Genomic DNA, 24,987 nt, shown 5'->3' with positions numbered 1-24,987 from the left:
TCAGCTGCTCAAGTAACATCTGGTTCTGAGGACAATGACAGTTGCGGCATAGTTTGGAGTTTAAAATCTGGTGTAAATTTGGGAGAAATAGGTTCTTCTCCACTTGGCTGGCAGTATTGTTTCACGCGAAAAGTGAAGTACTGTGTCTCAAGACTATATCGAGCACTATACAAACATAAACCTGAGCCAGAATAAAACTGATAATGAATGTCATATTTTATTTCTAGTTGAAACAAACCTGTTTAAGACAGTTTCGAATGGTTTGATGATCAAATGCTGCCATTTCCACAGAGAGGTTGATTTACTAACATCAGGTTTTACCACTTCAAAACACATCACTGCTGGCACAACCTATTTCAGGGCTACTGCAAACTGCTCCTTTACTTTCTAATATCACCCGATGGGAACCGCATGACATATAAAATAAAGACATGTGATATCCAATAAAGTAATATGTTGTGGTTTTAAATGTAAAAAGATGTTCTCAGGAGAATTGTAAGTATTGAATGAACCGTTATAGGTTCCAGTATATATGGAAACAATGTGGACTAGCCAGCTCCTTGTGTATTCTGTACTATCCTGCCTGTGATTGATTACAATTGTCTGAAGCTGACCAGCTTATTAATCGATTCAGCAAAACCTCTGCATCCCCTGTAGATGATTTAAAGCAAAAGGCTTTTTTACTGTTTCTGGGATGGCTGAAGTAGAAGCACAGTGGAACTGATTGTAAATCATGTTCAAACACAACAGAGCTGCTTCTAATCTGTATGTGTGACCCTGCATTTAGGTCCCTTTGTGTTGACCATAATGAATTGTTGTGGTGCTGTAATGTGCAGTGCATTGTTTTCAAAGTTGTGCAACTTATTATCATATTGTTTTCTTAATAGTTATTTAAGTAACAGTGAGTTAATTAATATGGTAGATGTTTTTTTTTTATAACATATAGGTTTTTACCTTCAACCTTAACGGCACAGTGTTGGACTAAACTGTAGAAAGAGAGTGACTGTACACATGTCCATTTGTAGTGGTGGTGTGTACGAAGTGATAGTATAAAGAAAAACAAAATCCACTGAAACCTTTGAATATACACTATAAAAAAAAAAAACTCTTTGCCAGTATCATTACAATGTTAAGTACAGTACTGTAATTAATATAACCAACTAGCATGCACGCAGTAAACCTTCTGTTATTGATAGTGTGGCTCTTCTTATACCTCTTCTGTGGCCTACTAATGCGCTTGTACTTTCAAAGTTTTGTCTTTTCTTCAAAGAGCTGTGGTATTCACAGGTTCCTATAACCCTCTTCATGTATTCAGCTTTAACTGGAAATTACAGGTGTAATCCCTTTTTGTTACAGTGGTTACAGGTAAATTGACTTTTGTTGCAGAAGCCAAACAAATAGTCATTTGTGTTGCATTCAGGTTGCATGTTGGGACCCATGTTTTTCAGTGTCGTAGGGCATTTGTTGGAATACAAAACTACACGTGCAGACGTGTCTGTTTTTTTTTAAACTTATGAACACAACTATGTTTAACCTGTTAATTAAATACTGTACACTTAAAATACATGCATACTGTATACGCAAAAATACTGCAGTTGTTGTATTGTACAATGCTAAATAGAATACAATAAAGGTGCTGTCTTTACATTGTCACTTGATAATCATCTGAAATTTAAAGAATGTATTCAAAGTTAAAAAATTAATGGAATTTTTAATGTACAACACTGTTCAGATCCATGGCTAGAACTTGATTGGGATCCAGTTCAAAGCTTGAGAATAATAAAAAAATGAAATATTTACAATTAATTTTATAATTAATACAGCTATGAAATAGCAGATTCAATATTTTTTTGCACATTATCTTCCTTTGATTTTGTTGATGTATTATCAATTTATGCAGCCAGACTATATTGAATTCCTTTGAATTTGTTTATAATTAAACTGAAGAAGTCTGCCATTATTGCAGGGTCCATATTCTGACCATGGTGACTTAAAATGCAGAACAAATTGTTTTTATTGATATTTTTCTGTAATTTTACCTGTATGTGTATTGCTACTGTCTCTTTTTTAGTGGTGATATAAAGATTTTTCGTAAGAAAAAAAATCACATTAAAGGAAATGTTCTTTTAAATCTATAACTTGTTCATGCAGACTCATTGAAAAACTGGTTGTTTTGACAGAGTGAAAACTTCTGGGAAGCTACTGGCAAATATTAAACCAAATCATGGGGAAATTAGAACAGAGATGCAGGTCAGGGTCAGAAAGCAGAATACAAGTACAAACTGTAACTTCAGTTCTATTTTCTGTTGGGTTATGACAAGTTTGATTAAAACTTAATCTGTGAATGAAAACAATATCTACAATATTTCTATTCTTGTCTTTTTTTCATAACACAGCTGTCTGCCACTTCCACATCACGAGCAGCCTTCTTACAGTGCCTTCGATGGGGGATTTGGTGCCCCTTCCAGGATCCATCTGACTGGAAGGGGGGAGAAATACAGCTTGTTCTGCACGGAGGTGCGAAGCCAAACCCTTACGGAGTCATGGTCTACAGCACAGAGATGTCTGCCAACACTCAGAGCCCCATGCCACTCTCAGCACCAGGCACAACTCAGGTAACACAACAGCACAGAGGAATGTCTTTGTCGCTGGAGCAAAATGTAAAGAATTGCCGAAAGACGTTTAGACAAGGCACTTTTTGAAAATCTTTCAGTATGGACACAGATTTTTCTCTGAAGAGAAAAACTTTCAGACAATTTAAATAGTTTTTTGGCTTTGTATAGTGCGTTGAGATATACGATAAGCTGTTTTTGTTGCAGGGCCCTCATACAATGCCTGCAAAGTCAGATTATATCTTTCATCAAAACTATGGCCTGTAAATCTTTCTACTGCTGTTTGGAACACACTCACGCTCAGACAAACAATTGTCTGCACGTCACATTTTTTGAGGCTTTTTGATGCTTATCGTGCTTTTAAAGGGAACAAAAGTTCTCATCTCGTGATGACTTTTTTTGTACAGTGCATCTGTATGTGTTTTACCCAGCTTAGGTATTTGATAATAACCACGTCACACACCTCCTTATCCTCATCCATTCCAATTGTCTTGGCTCATCAAGAATGTGAGCCTTTAATATTTTATCCAGTTTTGTGTTATGAAATGTTTGATTCCTTTACCTGTCATGAAGGTCTCGGAGGCAAAGGATAAGATAACTTTCCGACTATCGTCCAGTCTGGAAAGGAAGTCCTCCAGCCCAAAAGTATCTCTGAGAACAAAGCAGACAGATGTCTCACGGCAGAGAAGATCACCTTCATCACCTTCGCAAGGTAAATATCATTAGGTAATCCGTAATGGGTTTTTAAGCACATATTAATTACTTGAAAAGAAATAGGAGCAAGTTATGTGAAGAGTGTTTCTCCAAGAAGGAGGTGAGAGGCTCTTTACTGCTCACAGCTATAAATGGACCCACATTTTCTGTCTTCATGAGAAAGCTTTGTTTTTTGGACCAGAGAGTGTGTGGTCTGTTTCAGGTGTGGGTGTACATCAAGTGTGCAGCAGCCCCCATGTGTAATCAGCCTAAGTTCTCAGCAATAAGCATCAAACTAGCTTGTCCTCTGCAAATAATGCAGCCCCCACCTGTGCAGTGTTATCTCAACGGCACCACCTGCTCTCTGTATGATTAGCATGCTCCGTGGTTGGGGTCTGAGGGGAATAAAGGCGTAAACACAAAGTGCAGGGAGAAGACTTTGGCTGTCCATTAGAGCCTCTTGGACTTGAACAAGCCATACTAACATATGCTCTATAAGGGGAACTTTAGCCTGTGTGTAGACAACACACATCTAGTATTTACATACTAAGTACTGTGACCAAAATGTGCTTTTAAAGGTAAATCCTGGTAAGAGTATTTGTTTCATTTTTACATGGTGATAGTTAGTCTCTCTGCTAAAATTATTTAGTATTTCTATAAAACTGGAGTCGGTCCAGAATTTGTTCAGAATAGATTACGTGATAAAATATTGTATATATTTGGTTCTATACTTCATGTAATGACATCTGAATGAGCTCCCTTTGATAAAAAAAAAACAAACTATATTTTATAACAAATTTTTATATTCAGTCAAACATTTGACATAATAATACCAACAGTATTCCCCCACTTAACCTCTAATAGCCCCAGACCTTTAGCCAGGGACCATAACTGTAGTAGCATCTTTAGACATACCACACTGTTGCTTTCCAGTCAGTCACTGGGCAGATTTACTTTCTGATCAGAGCATTTGTAATCCATGCAGTGACACTGTCCATATAAACATGCTGCCATTTCCTCAAACGTTGCAGATATCTGGGCAAAATATTGTTAGAAAAACTTTGTAGTAAAAAAGAATAACATCCAAGAAAGTTTCTTGTTTTACACTGTGCAGTTAACTGGATAACTTCTTTAAACTACTACAGGAGACAGGACCCAGTTCTCCAAAGTATAATTATGTTGGTTTGGAGCATAGAAAATATATTGCCCCTGCCATCTTTTAACCAACTTTTGTTTTTGGATATCTCCAGCTCTCCACAAACTTCAAATACCTTCTCATACTCAATTACCTAGTACCCAGTTACAGTACCATAGTGTTTTCCCATATAAGTGAGAATAAGAAAGTAGAAACACTTCAATGAGCATATGAAAACGAAGCAGCACACGAGTGTCATCACGCATATTGTGTGTTTTCTCTAAGTGCAGTTATAACCTGAAAAAACAGGCAGCTTGTAAGGAGTTTACAGTGTACGCTCTGTGGTTTGCTGCTGAATTTCTTTAACAGAAGCTTTTTTCAGTCCATTGCTTCCAATTAAGTATGACCATTCTACAATTTCCTTCCAAAAGTAACTCGTGAACCTATGAAACAAAGTTCTCATTAACACACAGCCAGAGATAAATGATGTGCCACTGTCTACATTTCTTATTGAAACCCAAACTGATGATTTGCTCTGTGTTTGATTAAAAGTGTAGAAAACACTACAAACATCCACTCAATCCCACTGACAGCACAAAGCTGTTGAGTGGACCCCGGTTGTATATTCGATGGTTTCCCCCTTAATGAGGCTGTTAACTTATCTTGGGAGAGTAGAACAGTTTCAATCAGGGCCTACTTCATGGGTGCGTAGAGAAGGCTTTTGGCAGAGTCTAATAATGAAATTTTAATCTATGCACGAGTGTCCTCAGAGGATCGCCCAAGAGTCCAAGTGATTTGGGCTGGTTTTCAGAAGAGAATGATGCCATGAATCTCTGTCATCCTTTGATTTCAGCACCTTAATCATCCTTGACTTTGTTTTTCCAAGACTGTTTGCGTTGCCTCACAGACATGTGCCTGTAAATGTTGCCGATTGACATTTCAGACAGCTTTTTTCAACAAATATGAGTCTGGAATATGTAATTCATGTTTTTGATGCATGTACGTTTATTAAAATAGAAAGAGCTGCTTTTCACAACCCTTGAATCGGACATTTGTTAGAAAGAAATGAGACACTTGAATCCTGCATTCTCAGACTGATGGACATTGACAAGACTTCCAGTTAGAGGGGTGGATAGTCCATTTTCATTGATCTGTAATTTAGCTCAGTTCCATGTTGTTCATGAGACCATCATGCATCACTTTCTGGTTCTAATTGGAGAAGGAAAACATGGAGAAGATTTGACACATGCTCATTAATAAATTGTAACGATGCGTCATCTTTACATATGTAGATGTAGTCGCTCTCGATCCCCAGTGTCTTGTGTGTATGTAGGTGCTTGTATCCACCTCTCATTGATCTGCTAGTTTGCTTGCCTGTCAAGAAGGTCTCCCATTGATCACCAGTACACGGCCAATTGCACATCCGTCCAGCTAATGAGGTGCAATATATTTTCCACCATCTCGAGACGTAAAACACTGAGAAAACAGAAAGCCTTAAAATGGCTGCTGGGGAGAGGAAGTGTTGGGTGTTGGGTGTGTGTGTGTGTGTGTGTGTGTGTGTGTGTGTGTGTGTGTGTGTGCGTGTGTGTGTGCGTGTGTGTGTGTGTGTGCGTGTGTGTGTGTGTGTGTGTGTGTGTGTGTGGGAGGGGGGGGTGTATGCCAGGCTACATTTGTGACAGAAAGCCTGCCATTCCCACACCATGTCCACTCTGTGTGCATGTAGTCTGAACAGATGGGAGCTGCAGTAAGACACCCCAGGCAACTGAGGCAATTTCCAAAAGGCCAGTCAAGCCCAGCACAGAGAGTGCAAAAGAGTGGGAGACGAGGACAAAGAGATACTGGAAAGCATTTCATTTCAGTATTACCATGGCTACCAACCAAAAACCTCAGGAAGGAATATTAGACTTTAAACCCGGCGTGATGTCTAAAGCCAACAATCCCTCCTCATCTGTGGGAAATTACTGGTTGTAAATAGTTTGTTATCCAAGTGTTCAGTAAAGTTATTGTATTTACTTGGTATGGAAGTTATTCAGTGAATATAGTTCTGGTATGTCCACTGTAGTTTTGGATGCTACTGGGGAAACAGTACAAGAGGGGAGATAATATAATGTTGTTTGTTTGGCTTTTAAAAAAATGAAGTGCAGTTAGCTAAGTGGTGAAAACCTTCACAAGCACAATATATAAAAGAGACGACTTTTATGTCAAGTCTTTGCTGAACAATTTGGATATACAGTTATATCTTTACATATATTATATTATATTATATTATATATATCTTTATATTCTTGTGTTTTTCAGGGCAGAAACATATTCCACCAGCTTCTCCTCCAGAATCACCTCAAGGCCCTGGGGTAAGACACCTTGCACCTTCAGCTGTACAGGCAACTAAACCCCCAGCCCTTATACAGCCAGAGCCTTATGACAAGAAGGTTTTGGTCCAGCTCTTGAAGTCAACACAAGCTTATAGCTCAGCTCCGTCGTACCTATGTGTTACTTTAATTTAGTGCCTGAATTGTTATTGGATTATTCAATTATCTGTTTGTCATCAGTCATAGATCATTTAAGGCTGCGCTAATTGATTTTTTTTTTTTCACCTTTGAGAACAGTGGAAGAAATTGAAAACACACATTATGGTCTGTGGCTGACAAACTGTTGTTTGTTTACACATCCAATAGACGCATTCATTCACAATTGTGTTTCTGTCATTTTAATAAATGCAGTAGTTAGTGTCCATCCTGGGAACAATCTGTAATTCTTTAGCTTCTAACTGTATGACTTTCCTTTCTAGTTACTTACCAGCTTTGTCTACCATCTTAAGTCCGGCAGGTAGCATACTGTGTGGTTATGAAACCTTTTTGTGTTGAGAACAGCTGCTGCTGTACATCTGAAAGCAAGTTTGATCATAGCAGAGTTTTAACTCATCAGTACAACTACATTTAGATTCTTTCTGTGCAGTTTCTAGAAATAAATTCACACGGACTGTGTGCTCTGTAAACATAATATGGTAGATCTACAAAAGAAACTGTGCCTGTGTTTCTGAACCTGATCATTAACTAGTGATGACATATTGCTTGTCTTCTGCTCTTAGCCAAGCAAAGAAAGAAACATGCATATGCCACAAGAATAATGCTTGTTTGCACTTGTCAAACAGAAGAAACAAATGCTTAGGTTACGGTTAACAGGGGGGCTCAGTGTTCCTGGCTGGATGACAGGATCAGAAAACGCCTTTCTGTACATGGACACAATTCCCTTCCCATGCTCTTCAGACAAAGCTTTTAAACCTTGACTAACTCACTGTCATGCTCTGTCTGGTTTGTTGACAAAAATTGCAGATCAAGCCTATAAATGTTTTTGAAAAATGCTAAGAAAATGCATTATCTGCCCCAGATCTCTCAACTGTAATGTGATTAGGAAGTATTATTGAAAAGAGGCATATTTACAAACACTTCATCTGCATGAGATTGGTCCAAACTTTAGATCCATGAAAATATTTTGTTTCCATGAATATGTATGCAGCTGGGCTGGCAATGAAAATGCATGTAGGTGTGTGCTTCTTGAATGTTATTCTTTGTGAAAGACAAAATGTCTGTGTCAGTCAAGTAACAGTAAAATCACCACAGAAACCTGTGAAATAGAAGTAAGACTGATGATGATAATCATGCCTATTTGCATCAAATCAGATTAAATGCCACATTAGCATCAAAGCATGTTAGAAGCTTCCCACAGGCAACTGATACAGCACTGATCAATTCTATAACTAAGCACCATAATAAACTATCTATCATGTCTAAGGTGGGCGATTATGACTGACTCATACCCCGTTTTTAGTAAAATACCCACACTGACCATATTTGACATACACCAACAGTGTGTGTTGCTTTGTGTCTGTTTTTTGTGTCTATTCATCCTGGCTGAGCAAAGCTACAAGGCGTTGCCATCATCCCTCAGCCTGAGTGGAAATGCCAGTGGAGACTGGGAGTTGTGATGGATGCTGCTCTCTCAGGATGAGGCCAGGGACACACACACAGTAACACAGAGCGGAGGAGGCGAGAGATCAGCTTGGTTTCAGTGTACTCTGTATTGTCGACTTATTTTAAATTGAACCAACAGAGGCTGGGAGCTGTGGGAGCGCTGCACCCATGAACTCCACAAATCGACCCTCATTTTGAATAAGCAGCGAGGGCTGTGGATGCCTGCAAGTGGGCAGCAACAAGAGATGACTCTACTGAACAGCTCTTAGGCAGTGACATTAAATGGCAGACGTGCTTAACTCCTTATACACTCTGCATATACAGTCATTTATCAGCTTTTAATTCTCAGGATATCTGGTCTACCAAACACCAGAGATAATGTGAAACATTTCTTTGTATATCTGTCATATTTATTAAGTATTTCCTCCTCAATGAATAATATGCTTATATATTATTTTTGAGGTTTCTGGGTTAAAGTTCAACTGCATTTTTCCAAAGTAATAACTTTGCACCAAAAGTTAAAAACAATATAAGACAGAAAACACTGACTATTCAATTATGTTATTTAAAGAGAGGCAGAATTAGCGACTCTACATGAGTACGCAGTTAAAAAGCCACCTATGGTTCTCATGACTGGTTGGAGACCGAAACAAAGCTAAAAGGACAGCGAATACATGACTTACACTCATTAGGTTTGTGGAAATAGAACTCCATTTGAATGTGAATGTTGCATGGTATTTGCTGAATGTCTAAATAGGGAACAATTTTCTAGCAGTTACTACAGTATGTCAAACGTTCTATTATTAGCTTGTTCCAAAAAAAAGTCAATGCAGCATTAAGTTTGCAATGAATGCAATCTACTGTAAAGACATATTTCAGCGTTAATTAGGCCTCATTAGTGCTGTGGCTGCATGGTGTGTACAGAATAGATATTTTTCTGATGGCCTTTCAGGATTTTGCATAAAGAAATGAAAGTGAATACCCTGTGAAGCCATGCCACCGCTGTTGGCAGTCTTCCTACAATTTATCATGACTAGTGTTGCTACAGAATTCAAACAGTCTTTCTGTCTGTCTGCTACCCTTTCAAAGACATTTGTATAAAAATACACTAGTTTAAATCCTACAATGATTTTCCCTGTTCAACAACATTTTTGTTTTCTCTTCATCATGGCTGTCAAGTGCTGATTAATCAATGGCATCCTTCTCTGAAATGTGTCTGCCTTACACTGTGGCTCTGTCTGCAGGCATTGTTGGATCTGACAACTTTTTCTTGCTTGCATAAATTATTGATCCTTGACACTCTTGGTTTGCCGAGGTGCAGAATGCTAAGGATCCTGTGGTATTTATAGCCAACATTTGGGAGAGCAGCTGAATTTGTTTGCCTCCGTTGATGATGATTTCTCACATCGGGCTACAGTCATGTTTCAGGGTCATGCTCGTGTACTGTTGACCCAGGTGGTCTTGTAGTCCATGGGCCGGAGGTGAGGCCATGTTTTCAGTTTGTTGCTGGCATAGGTCCGCTTGGCAGCTGGTAGTGGCTCAGTCAGACCTAATTTTCACAGCCCTCCTTCACACAGAGTAGTTAGTATTGAATCTCTTTTAGAAAGAATATGTTTCAGGTTTTTGAGCTATATGTTTATTTTGGAAATCCTTCAGATTTGATTCTAAAAATAAGTAGATACAATTATCACCCTGAGCATGTTTTCATGCTACAGAGTCAAGAGTAATCTTTAGCATTGATGTAAGCCTAAAATATTTTTGTGTTAAATAAAGCATAAATTCTTTTTAATGGATTTCTTTTAATGCTGGTATTGTATTGTTGCATTGAGCTAAACCACTTTCTGTCGATTCGCTGCTGAACGTTTGTTTAGTAGAGGTGGATTTTTATTACTGATGGTCTTGAAGTTTCTTTTGTGACATTAAGACACATAGTATAGTTTCTACTGTTGTGTTATGGATACTGTTAGATGTTTCAATTATGGCCATCACATTAATGATATACCAGTGAGGCTAGGCTAAATAACAGAAATGGCTCTCTGCATAACATAGTACAGCCTCTGAAAATACACAGTTGAGTCAGCTGTTTGATTTCAAAACTGATCATTATCACTTTTAAGTAGGGAGGAATTATCACAGGAAAGTTCAGCATATTGAGACGTGCTTTTAATACATAATTAATAGTGTCTTAAGCTGTAGCAAGTTAGAGTTGGTTTCATTGGCTACAGAGGAATTTCAGTGGCAAATTGTAGATGCAGCTGTAATTAATTGGCATTCAATTTGTGAGCTGAGGAGACCTAAAATACTGGTTTTATCTAGTTAATATGCCCCCTTTGTACTATTCAGGCTTTGCCAAACACATCCTTGCCAAGGAAAAACTTTGACAAACACAAAAATACACAGTTGGCTGTGTCTCTTTGCTGTCCGCAAAACCCAAAGTGTGATCTTTCTTTTACTACAAACCATATCTTGTTCAATGCTGTCTAGACCACAGATACAGGCCTGCAGTTGAATTTATAAACTGCATCTTGTTTATGCTTCTGTTGTCAAGCTTATTCTCAGAATATGTTTATTTAATCAGGTTTGACTTGTTAAAGCTGTTAAATCAAATTGCAGGTACAGTAGGAAGTAATTGCATTTAGCTTCCTAAAACCTGAAGATATTGTTTATTTTTTATTGTTATTCTTTCTTGTAGAATTTCACACTATCCTGCATATCTTTACTTTTTAATTTTCTTCATCACACTCTCTTGTATCACACTATCACTGTCAGTCATCCTACTGAATGCATGTCTAAAATTTCACTCTTTTATGTGCCTGACTCCTCAACTTTTTATTCACAGTATTTTATTCCGAAAATCTCTCCATCTTCATCGCAAAACAACCAAATGAACGTTTTTAAGGCTTTGTAACATGCATTTAAACACACCTCACATGCAGAAACAAAAGAGAGGAGTATGGCTTATGATGTAAATACACACATGCAGCCCATACGTCCCATGAAGCCAGAAAGAGAACAGATGATCTACTTGGCTGTCAGGGCAAACAGGCTGAGTTCAGAACATTGGCAGCCATAGCAATGCTACTAATTGCCTCACTTTGTGAATTCCCTTAGTGTTTGTGTGCATGTGTGTGAGATCCTCACATGGAGAGTGAGTATGGTGTCTTTCACACCCTCTGGGTGCATGACGTGGTGACTCAATGTGAAATCATGTGTGTGTTTGCGTGTGAGTGAGTATGTGTGTGTGTAAAATATAAAATGCCAATGACAGCCCACTGGTCTTGACATTTAGGACAATTTGAATTGTGAAGATCCTGTATTTCAACCGATGCTGACGGCCAGAACAGCTCATTTTAGCGTTACACCTACTATACTATTTATAAACCAACAAACTATGTTGTGGCCACAGTGTAAGTGACTCAAAGCAGTCATTACTTTGATTAAAGTTGTAATCTTTATAATTTCAGTCTTAGTTGATCTGGCCACATCTGTGTTACTCTTGTCACCTTGATAATAACAAAGGAGGTGTAACAGAAACAGAAACAACAGAAGAGCAATTGATCTATCTATTTGTGTTGTTAATAAAAAGTCAGTACACGGTTAAGATTTTTTCATTATGTCGTAAGTAACCATTGTTGATTTCGTGCTGCACTCTGCCCAAGTAGTTTTCAGCACAACAGCGGGGCTCAGTAAAGTTTGCTACCCTGCTGAGAATTTGGCGGCCTGTTTTGTTGATGATTTTGAGAATGACTGTGGAGTAGTGCTAATGGCTGTGACAGCAGTGCTCCCTGTTCACTAGCTGAACACTTTTAATATGAACCAGGAGCAGTAGGATGTTACAATGAGATTACCCTGTGTTACCTGCGTGCCTTGTTTCCAGTGAACATAGTGGGATCTGAAACAAAGCCCTTCTTGCAATAGTAGCATTGTTAAACCACAAATAATAAATGCAAACTTTAACTGGGTCACTTCCACAGTAAAGAAATGTGCAAACATGCTTTCTATTTCCTGCCAGTTGAATAATGGCTGCTGTTCTTACAGAAACTCGGGTTACCTTAACTTCCTCAACTCTCTGACCTGCTTGTGATCATTACAAATCAAGTCTGTGCCCCCAAACCTTGTTTAAACTCACAGATCTTTCTTAGATTCTTGTGAAGAATCCCAGTGTTTCAAAGGTGAATTTTGTGTATCTGTATATAAACTGACTCACATTCAATCATCTATAGTTTTTCTTTTTGATGAAATGGTGTGGTCAAAAAAATATGAAATTTTCAATTTGAATATTTCACCTCACACATCCTCAATTATGATTTGGAGCACGCTGATACAGATTATATATGATCCTGCCAGAGACTGTGGAATAAGATGTGTGTGTGTGTGTCTGTGTGTGTCTGTCTGTGTGTTTTTTATCTTAAAGAGTAACTTCAAGGAGAAATTTTATCTTTAAGATTATGATTTGGTACGCATATAAGATTGGGGTTAGAGGAACCATGTAGATATATAGCACAGATTCGTCATAAATTGTCTGTATTCAGTTTCACTGCAGCCTTGGTTGCTAGGAACAGGTTGACATTAGTTGCTATGGATACCACTGAAACCAATCCATCATTTGACATTAAACAACATTTTCAAGTCACCTCAGGCCAAAACAAGTTTCTTTCTGAGCTTAGGGGTAAAGTGAAGGGTTCCGATATCCTGAAAGCTCTCAGCCATTTTGCATAGAGAGATAATAGTTTTGCATTTGAGCAAGATGTCTTCTGGATGCTTCCTTGTGGACGTCTGGGCAGACACCTTGGGGCAGACTAATATATCTTGTCGACGGAGAGAATGCCTGAGGATCAACCAGCAGGATCTGGAGGCCAGGATGTCTAAACTTGTCCTCCTTACTGTGCTGCGTCTGCTAACTGAAACCAAAATAAATTGCAATAAATGACGAAGATTAGAAGAAATCATGTGAAATTTCTGTTATATATTGTCCCTCGTAAAAAGTTACAGCTAGCAATGAGAATGTTTTATGTTATATTTTTATATGTTATGTCAGCTATAAATAATGTGAGTAGTTGTCAGGTCACAAGCACATTTCTTGCTTTTTGAAGCCATAAAAAAAAGAGTCAGCAAAGCTTCCTTTGGATTGATATTTTACTATTAATAAAAGTCCTCTGCTCGCAGTGCTTCATACACCTGCTTGCCACCATTGCATAACTCTTAAGACAGTTGTAAAGAACAACATCTCTCCACTCACACCTAAATTCTCCTTTGTTTTCAGTAAAACCTCGTCAGTAGCAAATGGGAGCAGACAGTTTTGAATTAAACTAGCTGGGGGATACCAGTGTTGAAAGGCTGTGGGTAAAGACGTGGGTGCGGTGGGAAGGGTTTATAAGTACCAAAGCAGTGTAATGGTCTGTTGTTGTCATTTGAGACGGCACATGTATATTCCTGAGCCCCATTGTTCATAATCATAATAATAACAGCGAATCATTTGCATTGTTTCTCTGCAGCTCTCACTGTCTCAGCTGGCAGCTACTTCACGCTACCCGACCATCAGCCACTCCAGCTCAGTGTTGCCGTGGCAACAGTCGTTTCCTTCTCTGCTCCATCCTTCCCCGTTGGCATCGGCCCACCAGCTGTCACATGTCGTAAGATTTCCACCCCCATATACACACACACACAGCCTTGTAGTCACACACACACTGGAGCATACACAAGCAGTAGGCAAAAGGGAGTCATAGTTACACTTACACAAACAGTGCACATTCAGATACAACAACACTAAAAGACAATATGACTTATAGATCAGAAAGAATATGCAGAGCTCAAAGACACGCTCACCTTTACAGCTCTGCTCCCAGGCTCATACCCATGGACAGTATTTGAAATGTATCACTTTTGTTTTTTTCTTGTATGGTTTTAAAAGTATAGAAAATAATTAAGTGTACTTCTCTATGAACTACCAAACCACAGCATAGCACAACAAGCAGGTCAGGCCTAATGTAAACACTTTTATATGTTCTATCCAGCTCTGTCTAATTGAAATCATGCTGCTTCCAGTACTTCCACTGCAGCTGGGGAATAGCAGGAATAAGGAAGCCAGCTATACTTTGCTGATTTTAATAACTCTGCTGAATAATTTCCTGAAATAATGTGAGGGTGGCTGTAGGTGTTTGCTGCTGAGAATCAGCAGGCAAAGTCATTTTGCCTTTGAAAGCCTCTTTGTCTTTGCTAATTTAGTCCGTGTTCACCCACAAAGATGCATATATTTGCGAATCAGCACACTGCACTTTAGAAGCAGTGGTGGAATCTCACAGAATGGAGTGAAATCATAATGCTGTAATCCTGGGATTAATCCTGAATTTTTTTTCTGCTTGTTGAAGCCAGTTTGATATGCAATATGTCTCTCTGATGGAAAACATTATCACAACAACATATTGCTAGTTCTTGTACAATATCCAGGTTTGTTTGGCGGCTTGTAATGAGTTTCAGCTTGGTGTGTGGTTCTGTGTAGTTATTTTGTGTTTGTCATGGTTTATTGCTAATGTATGTGCCTGCGTATCCAGCTGTCCATTCATTTTCCTCAGTGGATGAAGGTCTGGGTCATGATGGTAGCAAAAGGAGCCCTAACACATTTCTTGCGTCTCCCCCTGGAATATCCTAACAAATGGGATGTACAGTATAATCTCCAGGTTTTCCTCTCAGTTGGAAATGTATAGAATACTTTCATCACTGTATCCTTTTGCATTCCCAAATGTTGAAAATCACATCACCGTGCACGTATCAGTACAAAAGGGATGTCTGTTTGTAAGGGTGAACCCAATAATGCTGTCTGCAGTGGTAACTCATTTCTGTTGTTTTTAACTGCAGTCTAATTCTTTTGGTGATAACCCAAAACTCATCACCCTAGGCGATTTGGGTTGACAAATAAATTCAGAGCGTTTCTGTCATCTGTGGCTCCCTCTTCACCATGACTGTCTGGTCTGTACCCGGTGTGTTAGTAAAAAGATTACTTAAGGCCCCATGATGAATTGGGGATTTGGACAGCTTGCTGCACTCTGGACTCCATGAACATGAAGGAGTGGACATGTCTGGACATTTGAATTTAGCCTTTAACTCCTTTCTTTCTAAGAATTTTGTTGTAGTTACACTTACTGTAATTCAGTCTCAGTAGTTTGCCCCGTGGTTCAGTTCACATTCCAGATAATGGGGAAAATTCAATGTGCACACAATAAATCATTGTCACATTTGTTGCGCTGTCAAGGCACATTGTCACATTTGTCATGCTGTGGGCTTCCTTAGAAGTTTTCTTTGTTCAAACCTGTCATCACATTGTAGGTGCTGTTTCAGAGCTGTCCTGACCAGTCGACGTACTTGAATGCCTCAGCACAGCCAAGGACTTTGCTCATATTTTAACTAGACAGCAGCGACTTTAATGTGTTTCTCCCATATTTCACACTCAAATTCCATATAGATTAAGCAGTGAATCATAGTGCAGGTGTACTCCCAGAGCTGTGGATCAGGCCTACTAGAGATAACAGTATAGTTAAACACACAATATGGCAAAAAAAAAAGAAACAATTCAATTTGGTTGCAAAAGACTCTCTAGGTTGTACTATGGAAAAACTGTCCAAGCATCTTATCGGTTTCATATATTGTCTATAAATACACAGAAGGTTAACAGTTGAGAACACCTTGTACTTGAGTATTTATGGTTATATTTCAAACACTAGGTTTTCCATATCCTATGACATGTAAAAATGAAATGCAGTGAAACTAAAGTATTCTCTTGATTTTTTGCTACACTTCCAAATTATGAGCTAGATCAGGATTTTTGCTAATAAAAATATTAAACTCTTTGTAGTAATTTTAGTGTTAATTAGTGTTAACGTAGTGTGCTGTTTATTTCTCTAATTCATCTGTCTGAAATGTTTTTAACAAATCTTTTTTATCCCTAGTGTTGGGAAACAGGAGGACAGCTGTCCTTCAGCTGTCTTGTTTGCAACAGCTCATTCATTTGCAGTATTTTCAGATACTTTCACAGTCAGGCATACACTAATTGAAGGTTCATGGCTGACATACAGGAAGGTCCTGGTAATATCAGCTCAAGACTGTAGCTTTTGATGGTAAACAAGTTAAAGTTTAGTTTTGTCATAGAGACAGAAACTTGACTTTGGTCATATCTGATGGTTTACTTGCATGTCTGATGGAAAGCTTAGTAATACACAGTCACACATGTGCCCTGATAGATCAACTGAACCATATACACTTGTATCAAAGACCAGAAAAAAAAAAAAAATCACTTGACTGGAAAGTGACAACTTTAGCTTTCCTTAGCTAATTATCTGTGCTAATACCCTTCCAGCTGTGTGTCTGTTACTGACAGTGAAGAGCAGATTGTTTGTCACAAAAAATTAGAAATGTTGAGGTGATTCAGAGGCATTAACTGTTCCCTACTCCTTTTTCTTCTTTTTAGCAATCACAATGTCAGCACATCACAATGTCAGCTTTTACCAATTATACGCCATTTATTTTCATAAGTGAACTGGACACTGAGGGTTCACAGAAATAGCATCATCTTCACACAACAAAAAGTCAAGTTAACACCTTATGATTGATTTTTGATTTGCCTGGTAATAATTATGTGAATTAGTAGGAAAATAGGAATGTCCTAGCTTCATATGTTAATGGCAGACAGGTGACAAACTAAAGGGAAAACCAACATGAAGTGTCTTAGTAATGTCTCGGACCACCATGTGCCACTTCACAATCTGAAATTTACCGGAGGGATGGAAGTCGTGTTTCTAAAAGTTTTACCCACATTTAGTGTTTTGATGATAGCGGTCTATCAGAGTGGGCTTCCATTGCATTGAGATACGGTGTCTGTGCAGGCCAAATAATATTATGCATATCTTTTTCATGCCTCGCAAGCCATTCAGTGACCCCCCTTGAACCCAGAGGATGGAAGCAATGTCATCCAGGTAGAGATCAGTCCCATCAGGAAAGAAATGTTTCATCTAACATAAACGTGATCAGAACTAAAATAAAATGAGTATTTTGTATTTTGTGTGTTTGTGTGTGTCACAGAGGTTGAAAAACTATTAAAGGCGCATCAGTGAGCCGCAACATTAATAACACATGAAATGATGTTTATTCATAATGAGGAGCCTTTATATTTTTAGTTAATACTCCTTAGTGTTACTAATATTTAATGGACATATAGTCTCAAACAAAGGTACTGTACTATGAGATTGAAACTACTGTGCCTGGCTGGTTTTGGAAATGACTTTAAATTAAACAACATATTTCTGAACGATTTTAAAAGATCTGCATCTGTACTATGAACCTGTGTGCCCGGGGCCACAGGCAGCATTACTGAGATACTGAGACATGGTTGTTGGTTTTGATCTTTAAATTTTATGTTTGCAGGAGCTCCAGCTAAATATTAAAGATGAATTAAATATTAGTACCACAGAATGGGAGCAGGTTATTAGACTTTTGAAACGTATGTGATTTCAGACTTATGTACTTCACCTCTTGTGATTGAGAGGTTATACCATCTGAGCAGATTCATCTCAGTGTGATCTATCCCTGACGTTCTTCTCTTCAGTAGCTTGAGAAATTGCACTTGCACACCTTAATGCTTTCTCTCTGTGATGTATTGTGTATGGAATAATTTAACCAGCAGTTGTGCCAGTGTTGTACAGTAAGGTTCTGCTGAAAACAAGGAACACAAAAGCAGAAAAAAAAAAAGTAGTAAAAGTGATAAAATTGTACAACGTCAAAGAGACATATGCCAAGTTAGTGATCCACGAGCACCAATGTCATATCGTAAAACCAACACACTGTAAGAGATCATTTATAATTAGCAAGGCAGCTTATAGACAGTGACTGATGAGACAAAGTGACACCCTCACCCTTAGACATCTCCTGGTTTTTGACACGTCAAATGGAATTAAGTATAGCAGAGCATAATTTTGGAGAATCACACGTCATCCTGTTTATCTTTGGCTACCCAGCATGTCAGTTTGCAGCAGTTAATTACAAAAAATTATAATCTAAAAAGGTTACCTTCTTCAGCTTTGAACACTGAGTCATACCCTGATAAATGCTATGATGACACTGCAGTATATGACCGAGAGATTGTTGGTGCTTAATCTTAGGTGTGTATATTGATGGATAAGGCTATTTATTGCCTTGTAACTGACAAATGGCCTTTCAGAATCAATGCAAGCATTTACAAGGACCAAGTAAACCTAAAACAGAGAAAGCTCTTTATCTCATCTCTGACATGAGACTCCTGTGTACTGAAGATGTGTGTTTAGCATTGATGTGTGAAGATGTGTGTCTAGTATGTGTTTCTAGTATAAGTGTGGGGTTGTGACAGCCAGATTATCAGGCCGTTTGGGAATCAGTTTGGATTTATTTACTGTATGTTATGGCCACCAGGGCAGCATTGAATGCACTGCTGCTAAGCTGAGCTTCAGTCGGGGAGGAAGAAATTCCAGTATCATCTGATTTTAAACAGTTTATGTTGACTTAAATCACAGAGACCTCTCTGTGGAGTAAACCTTTTGTTGCTGATCAGTTTAGTGTGTGCATCACAAACCATCAATGGACACCTTAGCTTCAAACGCAGACACCTTCACCGGAGCATTCTTGCCATCAGCACTTTATTTGTTCTTCGACTCCTGTGTTTTCATTTACCAAATCTGTTTTAGGGCCGTTCAGCTGTCAGCAACATTGCCCACCTGGAGGTGGACCTGCAGCGGGAAGAAAATGTGTCTTCTTGGTCTCAGAATGAAGGAGACCAGCTTCAAGAGCTGCCCTTCACCCCTGTCCATGCCCCTGTCATCAGTCTAGGGATGAATGTGCATAGGTAAGCCTCTCCTGTTGTCTGTTTCAATATGGATCTGTTTTAGAAAGGCGAGAATTTAATTCTGTAAAATACCTCCAAGACAGTTTTTGTTGATGCATATTTGATGCCAAACAAATATTACAAGGTTTAAAATCCCTAAATATGTTTCTGTATGAAACCAAGAAAAATGTAACACGAAGAATTTCTTGTTTGCTTGTTTTCATTTAATTGTAAATGGAGTTTTTCATCAAGGCTGTCTTCATAAAAATGTTGGATATTATGTTCAGGCTTCTTTTTGCTCATGTGCTGAGGGAAATAATCTGTTTTTGCCATCTTTTTGTTTTGGGTTATTGCATAAATTGGTGTTAAATACAGAATCTGGGACCACTGACATCTCACAAAATCAAAAACTACCCCTGATGCAGTATGAGGAGTAGAGGAAATTCCACTGTGTGTTGTTGTTGTTGGTAGTGGCAACTGCAGTGCAATATTAATTGCAATAAAGAGGCCAGCTGTTGTAAAACAGTAAGCACTGGCCAGTGTAATGATAGACGTACGTGATGTGTATCCTTGATAATCTATTAGCTGAATCCTGACTTGAGTGGAATTAATTTGTTGGTTGCCACTTCAGTACAAATGAATGTTATAGTATATTCCACATTCATGAAACTAGTAGCTCATAGTCACCTGATACCTCTAGATTAATACACATCAAGCTCAAGTTTGCGACACATTTTTTCTTTTCCTCCTAGTTGTATTTCTTTGATAAGCCGACGAGACCCTGCTGTGGTCAGTTACTCATATGTGACTCAAAACACTCTTTGACCATGTTTTTTATCCAGCCCTGAGTCCCAGTTTAAACAATCGTCTTTGTCCATTGTCTTGGTATCTACAGAGGAACATCGATGAGCTCTCTAATTGGCAGGATGTGTGCACTGGGTAGTATAGCAGTATGTCAGCGCAGAGCCAATTTGAACAAATCGTTTTGTCAGCCTTTACATCCCACTTTGGGTGATGGTCTCAGCTTTGTTTGTTACTGTGCTATTAAACTCCAAAGCAAAGGTTTTGACTTTGATTTAGTTGTACAAAGACCAATGAAATCAACTCACAGCTAATAATAGAGATGGGAGATGATATCATAATGGCAGTGGTAATGCAGCCACGTCTGTAGAGGTGAGGCACCAAATGAGAAAGTACTCGCTGCACATAATAGGAGCTGTAACTCAGAAACAAGGCTTTGCATTAGTACAGAGGGTGTGTAAGTAATCAGCTGGCATCCAAACAGTTTCTCAGTCCCAGAGTTTGGACTTAGACACAGTGCAGTTCTCTTCAGTGGGCTGAAACATCTCTGCCTCTTCCCTTGGGCCCAAAACATCTCTTTGACTGTTTTCAGAGGGGAATGACCCACTTCTTTGAGAAGAACAATGAAGTCTAAAGAAGTTTAATTGAAGTTGTTGTGCATATCTGATTGAGCCCCCTTTGAAATATAAATTATAGCTTGACTATTAATCTACTGGGGCTAAATTAAGATATAATTCTTCATGATGGGGATGAGAGGGAAAGCATGAAATGCTACACAGCCGCAGAGGAAAACCCAGTTCGCTGTCTCCTTCATTGTTGTTCTCTTAATTACTTTAATCAAGGCTTTATTCTTTTTCAAAAGTGATGCGGTGGTCTCAACTGTTTACCAACTGGACACGATACACGTTAGGCAGCGTTACTGTTTATAAGACCAAACATTATTGTTCATTTTTCTATGCTTGCACTTGGGCCAGCCATCTGTGCACTGTGTTTATCATACCCAGAGTGTTTAATGCCAACGTTGAAAGTATAAGTTATGAATGTTACCGTAGTTGCCGAAAAACAGGTGGCCACTATGATTAGAGATAACTGCCAATTATACTAGAAAATCCAGAGGGAATGCATTGGCACACGTTCTCTCTCCCCTGTAAATGTTCTTATTGTGCTACTGCTTGACAGATATTGCTGACATCCTCATGCTGCCTAATTGTTTTTTCACCACATTTTTGTCAGGTCCAACCAAATATTGAAATTCAGGCTCAGTTTAACAGGATGAAGAGAGAAAACTGACGTTATCTTGAGTCAGAATGGAGGTGATCCAAGATAAACAGCTCTGGATCTAACATGATAAAACAGCATAACACTCCACTGAGATCCAAACCTTTTTTCTGCCTCATTTACGACCACAAGTGAGGCGGGTGCAGCAAGGACCACCACATCACCTCCTGCTGCTCATGAAGCATCAGGAGCAGCCTTCACTAAAGTCTTTTAAGCCTGCAGAATGACTGATCCTCTCCTCTCATTTAACCCTTCTCCTGTAGTACCTGCTCAGTCAGCTCCAGGAGCTCACTGGCTCACCTCTACTCCGCTGGCTTCCCCAACATCGTGGACTGTAGTGGACAGTTTGCAGAAGTCCTGGATACCACAGAGCCTGTGCCCTTTGACCCTCAGCGTGAAGAGACTGATGTCCTACAGGGCAACCTGATGGTTTTCCAGTTTCTGGCGTTTACCAGGTGAGGTTTCCAGTGCTTGGTCATATGAGGCTGTATTGGTAAATAGCAGCAGCTCATTCACCATGTAGGTTTGGAATATATGCTATGATATACTATGTGTGATTACGTTACTATATATAATTCTTTTTATTTCCAGGAATGTTGGAATTATATTAAACTCTATTATACTTTAACTGAAAAAGGGTAACCTGGGTGCTTGAGCCGCTGCACTTTTAAGTTAATTACCAACCAAGTTCATTAAACGTGTCCCTCTCAACTTTAATTATAACTATTTATGTTGTGGTCAACATGAGCAGAACATGCAGAGAGTGGTAGCAAACTCTAAAGTCAAAGAATTTCCTTTTTTACTTCCTTGTTTTACATAAATCTATCCATATGTACGGTGCGTCACTGCGGACGTCCTGCTACTCATCCTCTGCTCACAGTGAACACACATTCACACACATCAATAACACATAAATGCATTTGCTGTCAGCAGCCCTTCACATAAACCCTGGAACCAGCGTCCTTTCTGCCAGGGGCTGACAGTGGAGGGGTGGGGTTGGGCTGCTGAAGGATGGGTACAAAACATCCCAGTCTTTCTTTCTGGCTTGTCATCAGCACCATCAGACGTTTGGTAAAGCAAGTCACATATGTGTTCTTTGTCACAGACTCACCATATTGCTGCTATTTCTTTCTGTGTGGAGTGACGAGGACGGATAGGATCAGGAATGAGGACATCAGAGGGACAGCTCATGTTAGGTGTTTTGGACAAAAAGCCAGGGAAGCCAGATTGAGATGGTTTGGACATGTTCAGAGGAGGGACAGTGAATACACTGGTAAAAGGATGCTGAGGTTAGAGCTGCCAGGAAGGAGGCCTAGAGGAAGACCAAAGAGGAGGTTCTTGGATGTAGTGAAGGAGGACATGAGGATAGTTGGTTGATTCGCTGTGGCGACCCCTGAAGGGAGCAGCTGAAACGAAAAGAAAACTCCTATTGAAATTTGAACCCATTGAAGGAAAACTCTGACATTGCCAAAAGTAAGTCAGATGGAGCATGCAGCAAAAAATCAGGGGTTTAAACAAAACCCCAGGTTATCAAAACTTATTTAGAACTTTCACCAGCTGTCCTACTAGAGTTGTGAGAGCTCACGTCGTACCCAAGACACCCCCCACCCCCCCTTAGATTGAGCAGCGAGGTCAGTAATGACATTTTTCCTACCTCCAGCTTTCCCCAGCACAGCATTATTCTCCTGTTTATTCCAAATAGGCAGACAATTAAATCACTTCCTTTCTGCAGGCGAGTTGGATGGAGGTTTAGCTTAAAAAAAAACAAAACAAAACTAGTTATATTGTAAGATTACCACATTAGATAAAGCCTCTGGGTAAGTTGAACACTATTTTATTGTCAGTTGGAGACAGTGAAACAAAACAGATATTTAATATCAAAAATATGGATTTTTACTTTAATCTCTGGTTCATGAAGGCATGGAAACTTATCTGATTCTTCTGTTTTTTTTAATCAGTCACCTTAAGGCAATGTGGAGTGAAACCGCACACTTGACCATAAATTGCAGATATGTGTGGCTCTCTGTAGTGTGGGGTGGAGGTTACTTCATAATTATGACAAAGAGGTATGGCAAGTGGGGGCTTAGGCAGCAGCAGCAGTAGCACTTAGGTAAGCGGGGAGCCTGTGGATAGGCAGTGTAATTTCTACTTCTCACCCAGGCGCCATAATTATCAATCTTATCTGTTTACAGAATGAATATTAATGCCGGCTCCTCTGTGAAGATTGAGCACAGCAGCATCTTTAACAGTGGAATATCAGCGTGTGATTGACTAGGAGGCCACATGCTGCTCTTATTAAATTCCACTTTGAAAACTCCAGCTCTGATAGCCTGTCCATGGTCATGGGGGGACCTACCAGCACCTCCTTCTTATATTCAGATGCACTTTCTTCATTATCTAATACCCAATGACTGATTGCTAATCTATTCATCAGGCAGAAATACATCCTGAAACCTTATTTCATGTGTTTGGTGTTAATATTGAGTGCAGGCAGGGTCATTGTGACTTTCTGTGGGCCATGCACAGTTAGAAATGTGGGTTTAGATTATGCATGTGTGTGTTGAATCACACTCAGAGGGTGGTGTTTTTGTGGAAAAGAATACACAACACCAGGAGGTTTTTTCCATAAGATAAAGAATGGGGGGAAAAATAGTTAACCTAGAAGCTAACTATATTTAAAAAATGTAAACACACTTATATAATTATTGTTTACCCACTCTGTTTGACATAGACTAGAGCTTGTATCTTCCAAAGATCCTGTATGTTGTGAAGACGAAACCAATCATCATCAAACTGGCTCAAAGGTACTGAGCACTGACACCTTCTCAATCAGGTGTCCAAATTACAGCCACTCCTAAGCCCCATAAATTCTGACCTTCGTTTGGATTATTGGGTTTTCGCTTATGGTATAAGCATCCAAAAAGCTGAATTACCAGCTCTGGTGAAGCATGAAAGAAATGCATGTTTTATTTTTTCTTTCTTGGAATTGTCTGAAGCCAATCATTAGCAGAAATGTGATTTAGCCTCATAAGTTTTTAATGATATTTAAGCTATTAATTTTTAAATATGAATACCACTTTTCTCCCCACATAGATTAATGATGTAATAAAAACATCAGAGTATTCCGAGCAGTAAATCAAACTCTTGTTCATTGCTGTATGACTTTTAGATATTGCACCTAGCTACCCTTATTTTCTGAATAATTATCTGCCCATCTTTTGACAGAATAGCGGCAGCAGGTGTTGGTCCAGATTGGCCTGACAACATCTACTTCACTTTCCAGTTCTATCGCTTCCCACCAGTCACATCGCAGCAGCTCAAACTACTGAGCAGTGACAAGGTTCAACACAAAACTAGTGATCTGCTTCCCTGTATCCTGGCCACCGTCAACAAAGATGGCACTGTCAACTCTGGTAAGGATCCACTGCTCCAAAAATAAATAAATAAATAAAAAAAAATAGCTGTTCATTTCCTCACTGCAATGGAGATTCTTCCATCACCCCTGGACATATTTATCATGAATGACGTTGTGTTAGATATGAAGCATATTAAAGCAATTAAAGTTTTTTAAATTAATTTTCTTCTTGTCCTTCTATCAGACTTTGGCTTCCAATCATACTAGCATGGAAAAAGCTGCAGTCCCGTACTTTGTTT

At 39.0% G+C, this 24,987-nt stretch overlaps 1 protein-coding gene across 3 annotated transcripts in view; it reads left to right on the top strand.

Moving 5' to 3' along the window:
- nphp4 (nephronophthisis 4) overlaps positions 1-24,987 on the top strand; it is a 116,836-nt gene that overhangs the window by 56,869 nt on the left and 34,980 nt on the right. For all 3 annotated transcript variants that reach the window (XR_003297318.1, XM_026333408.1, XM_026333407.1), the window contains exons 9-15: positions 2,397-2,615; positions 3,186-3,324; positions 6,739-6,791; positions 13,907-14,044; positions 19,118-19,275; positions 21,597-21,788; positions 24,559-24,746. Coding sequence is in view for 2 of the 3 variants with exons in the window: in XM_026333408.1 (XP_026189193.1) it covers positions 2,397-2,615; positions 3,186-3,324; positions 6,739-6,791; positions 13,907-14,044; positions 19,118-19,275; positions 21,597-21,788; positions 24,559-24,746 (1,087 nt within the window). In the remaining variant the exon portion in view is untranslated. The remainder of the gene's footprint in view (positions 1-2,396; positions 2,616-3,185; positions 3,325-6,738; positions 6,792-13,906; positions 14,045-19,117; positions 19,276-21,596; positions 21,789-24,558; positions 24,747-24,987) is intronic.

Source organism: Mastacembelus armatus, chromosome 7, assembly GCF_900324485.2.
Source record: "Mastacembelus armatus chromosome 7, fMasArm1.2, whole genome shotgun sequence".
NCBI classification, from domain to species: domain Eukaryota; kingdom Metazoa; phylum Chordata; class Actinopteri; order Synbranchiformes; family Mastacembelidae; genus Mastacembelus; species Mastacembelus armatus.
The sequence above is the reverse complement of the archived record's forward strand: the minus strand, read 5'-3'. Positions and strand labels throughout refer to the sequence as shown.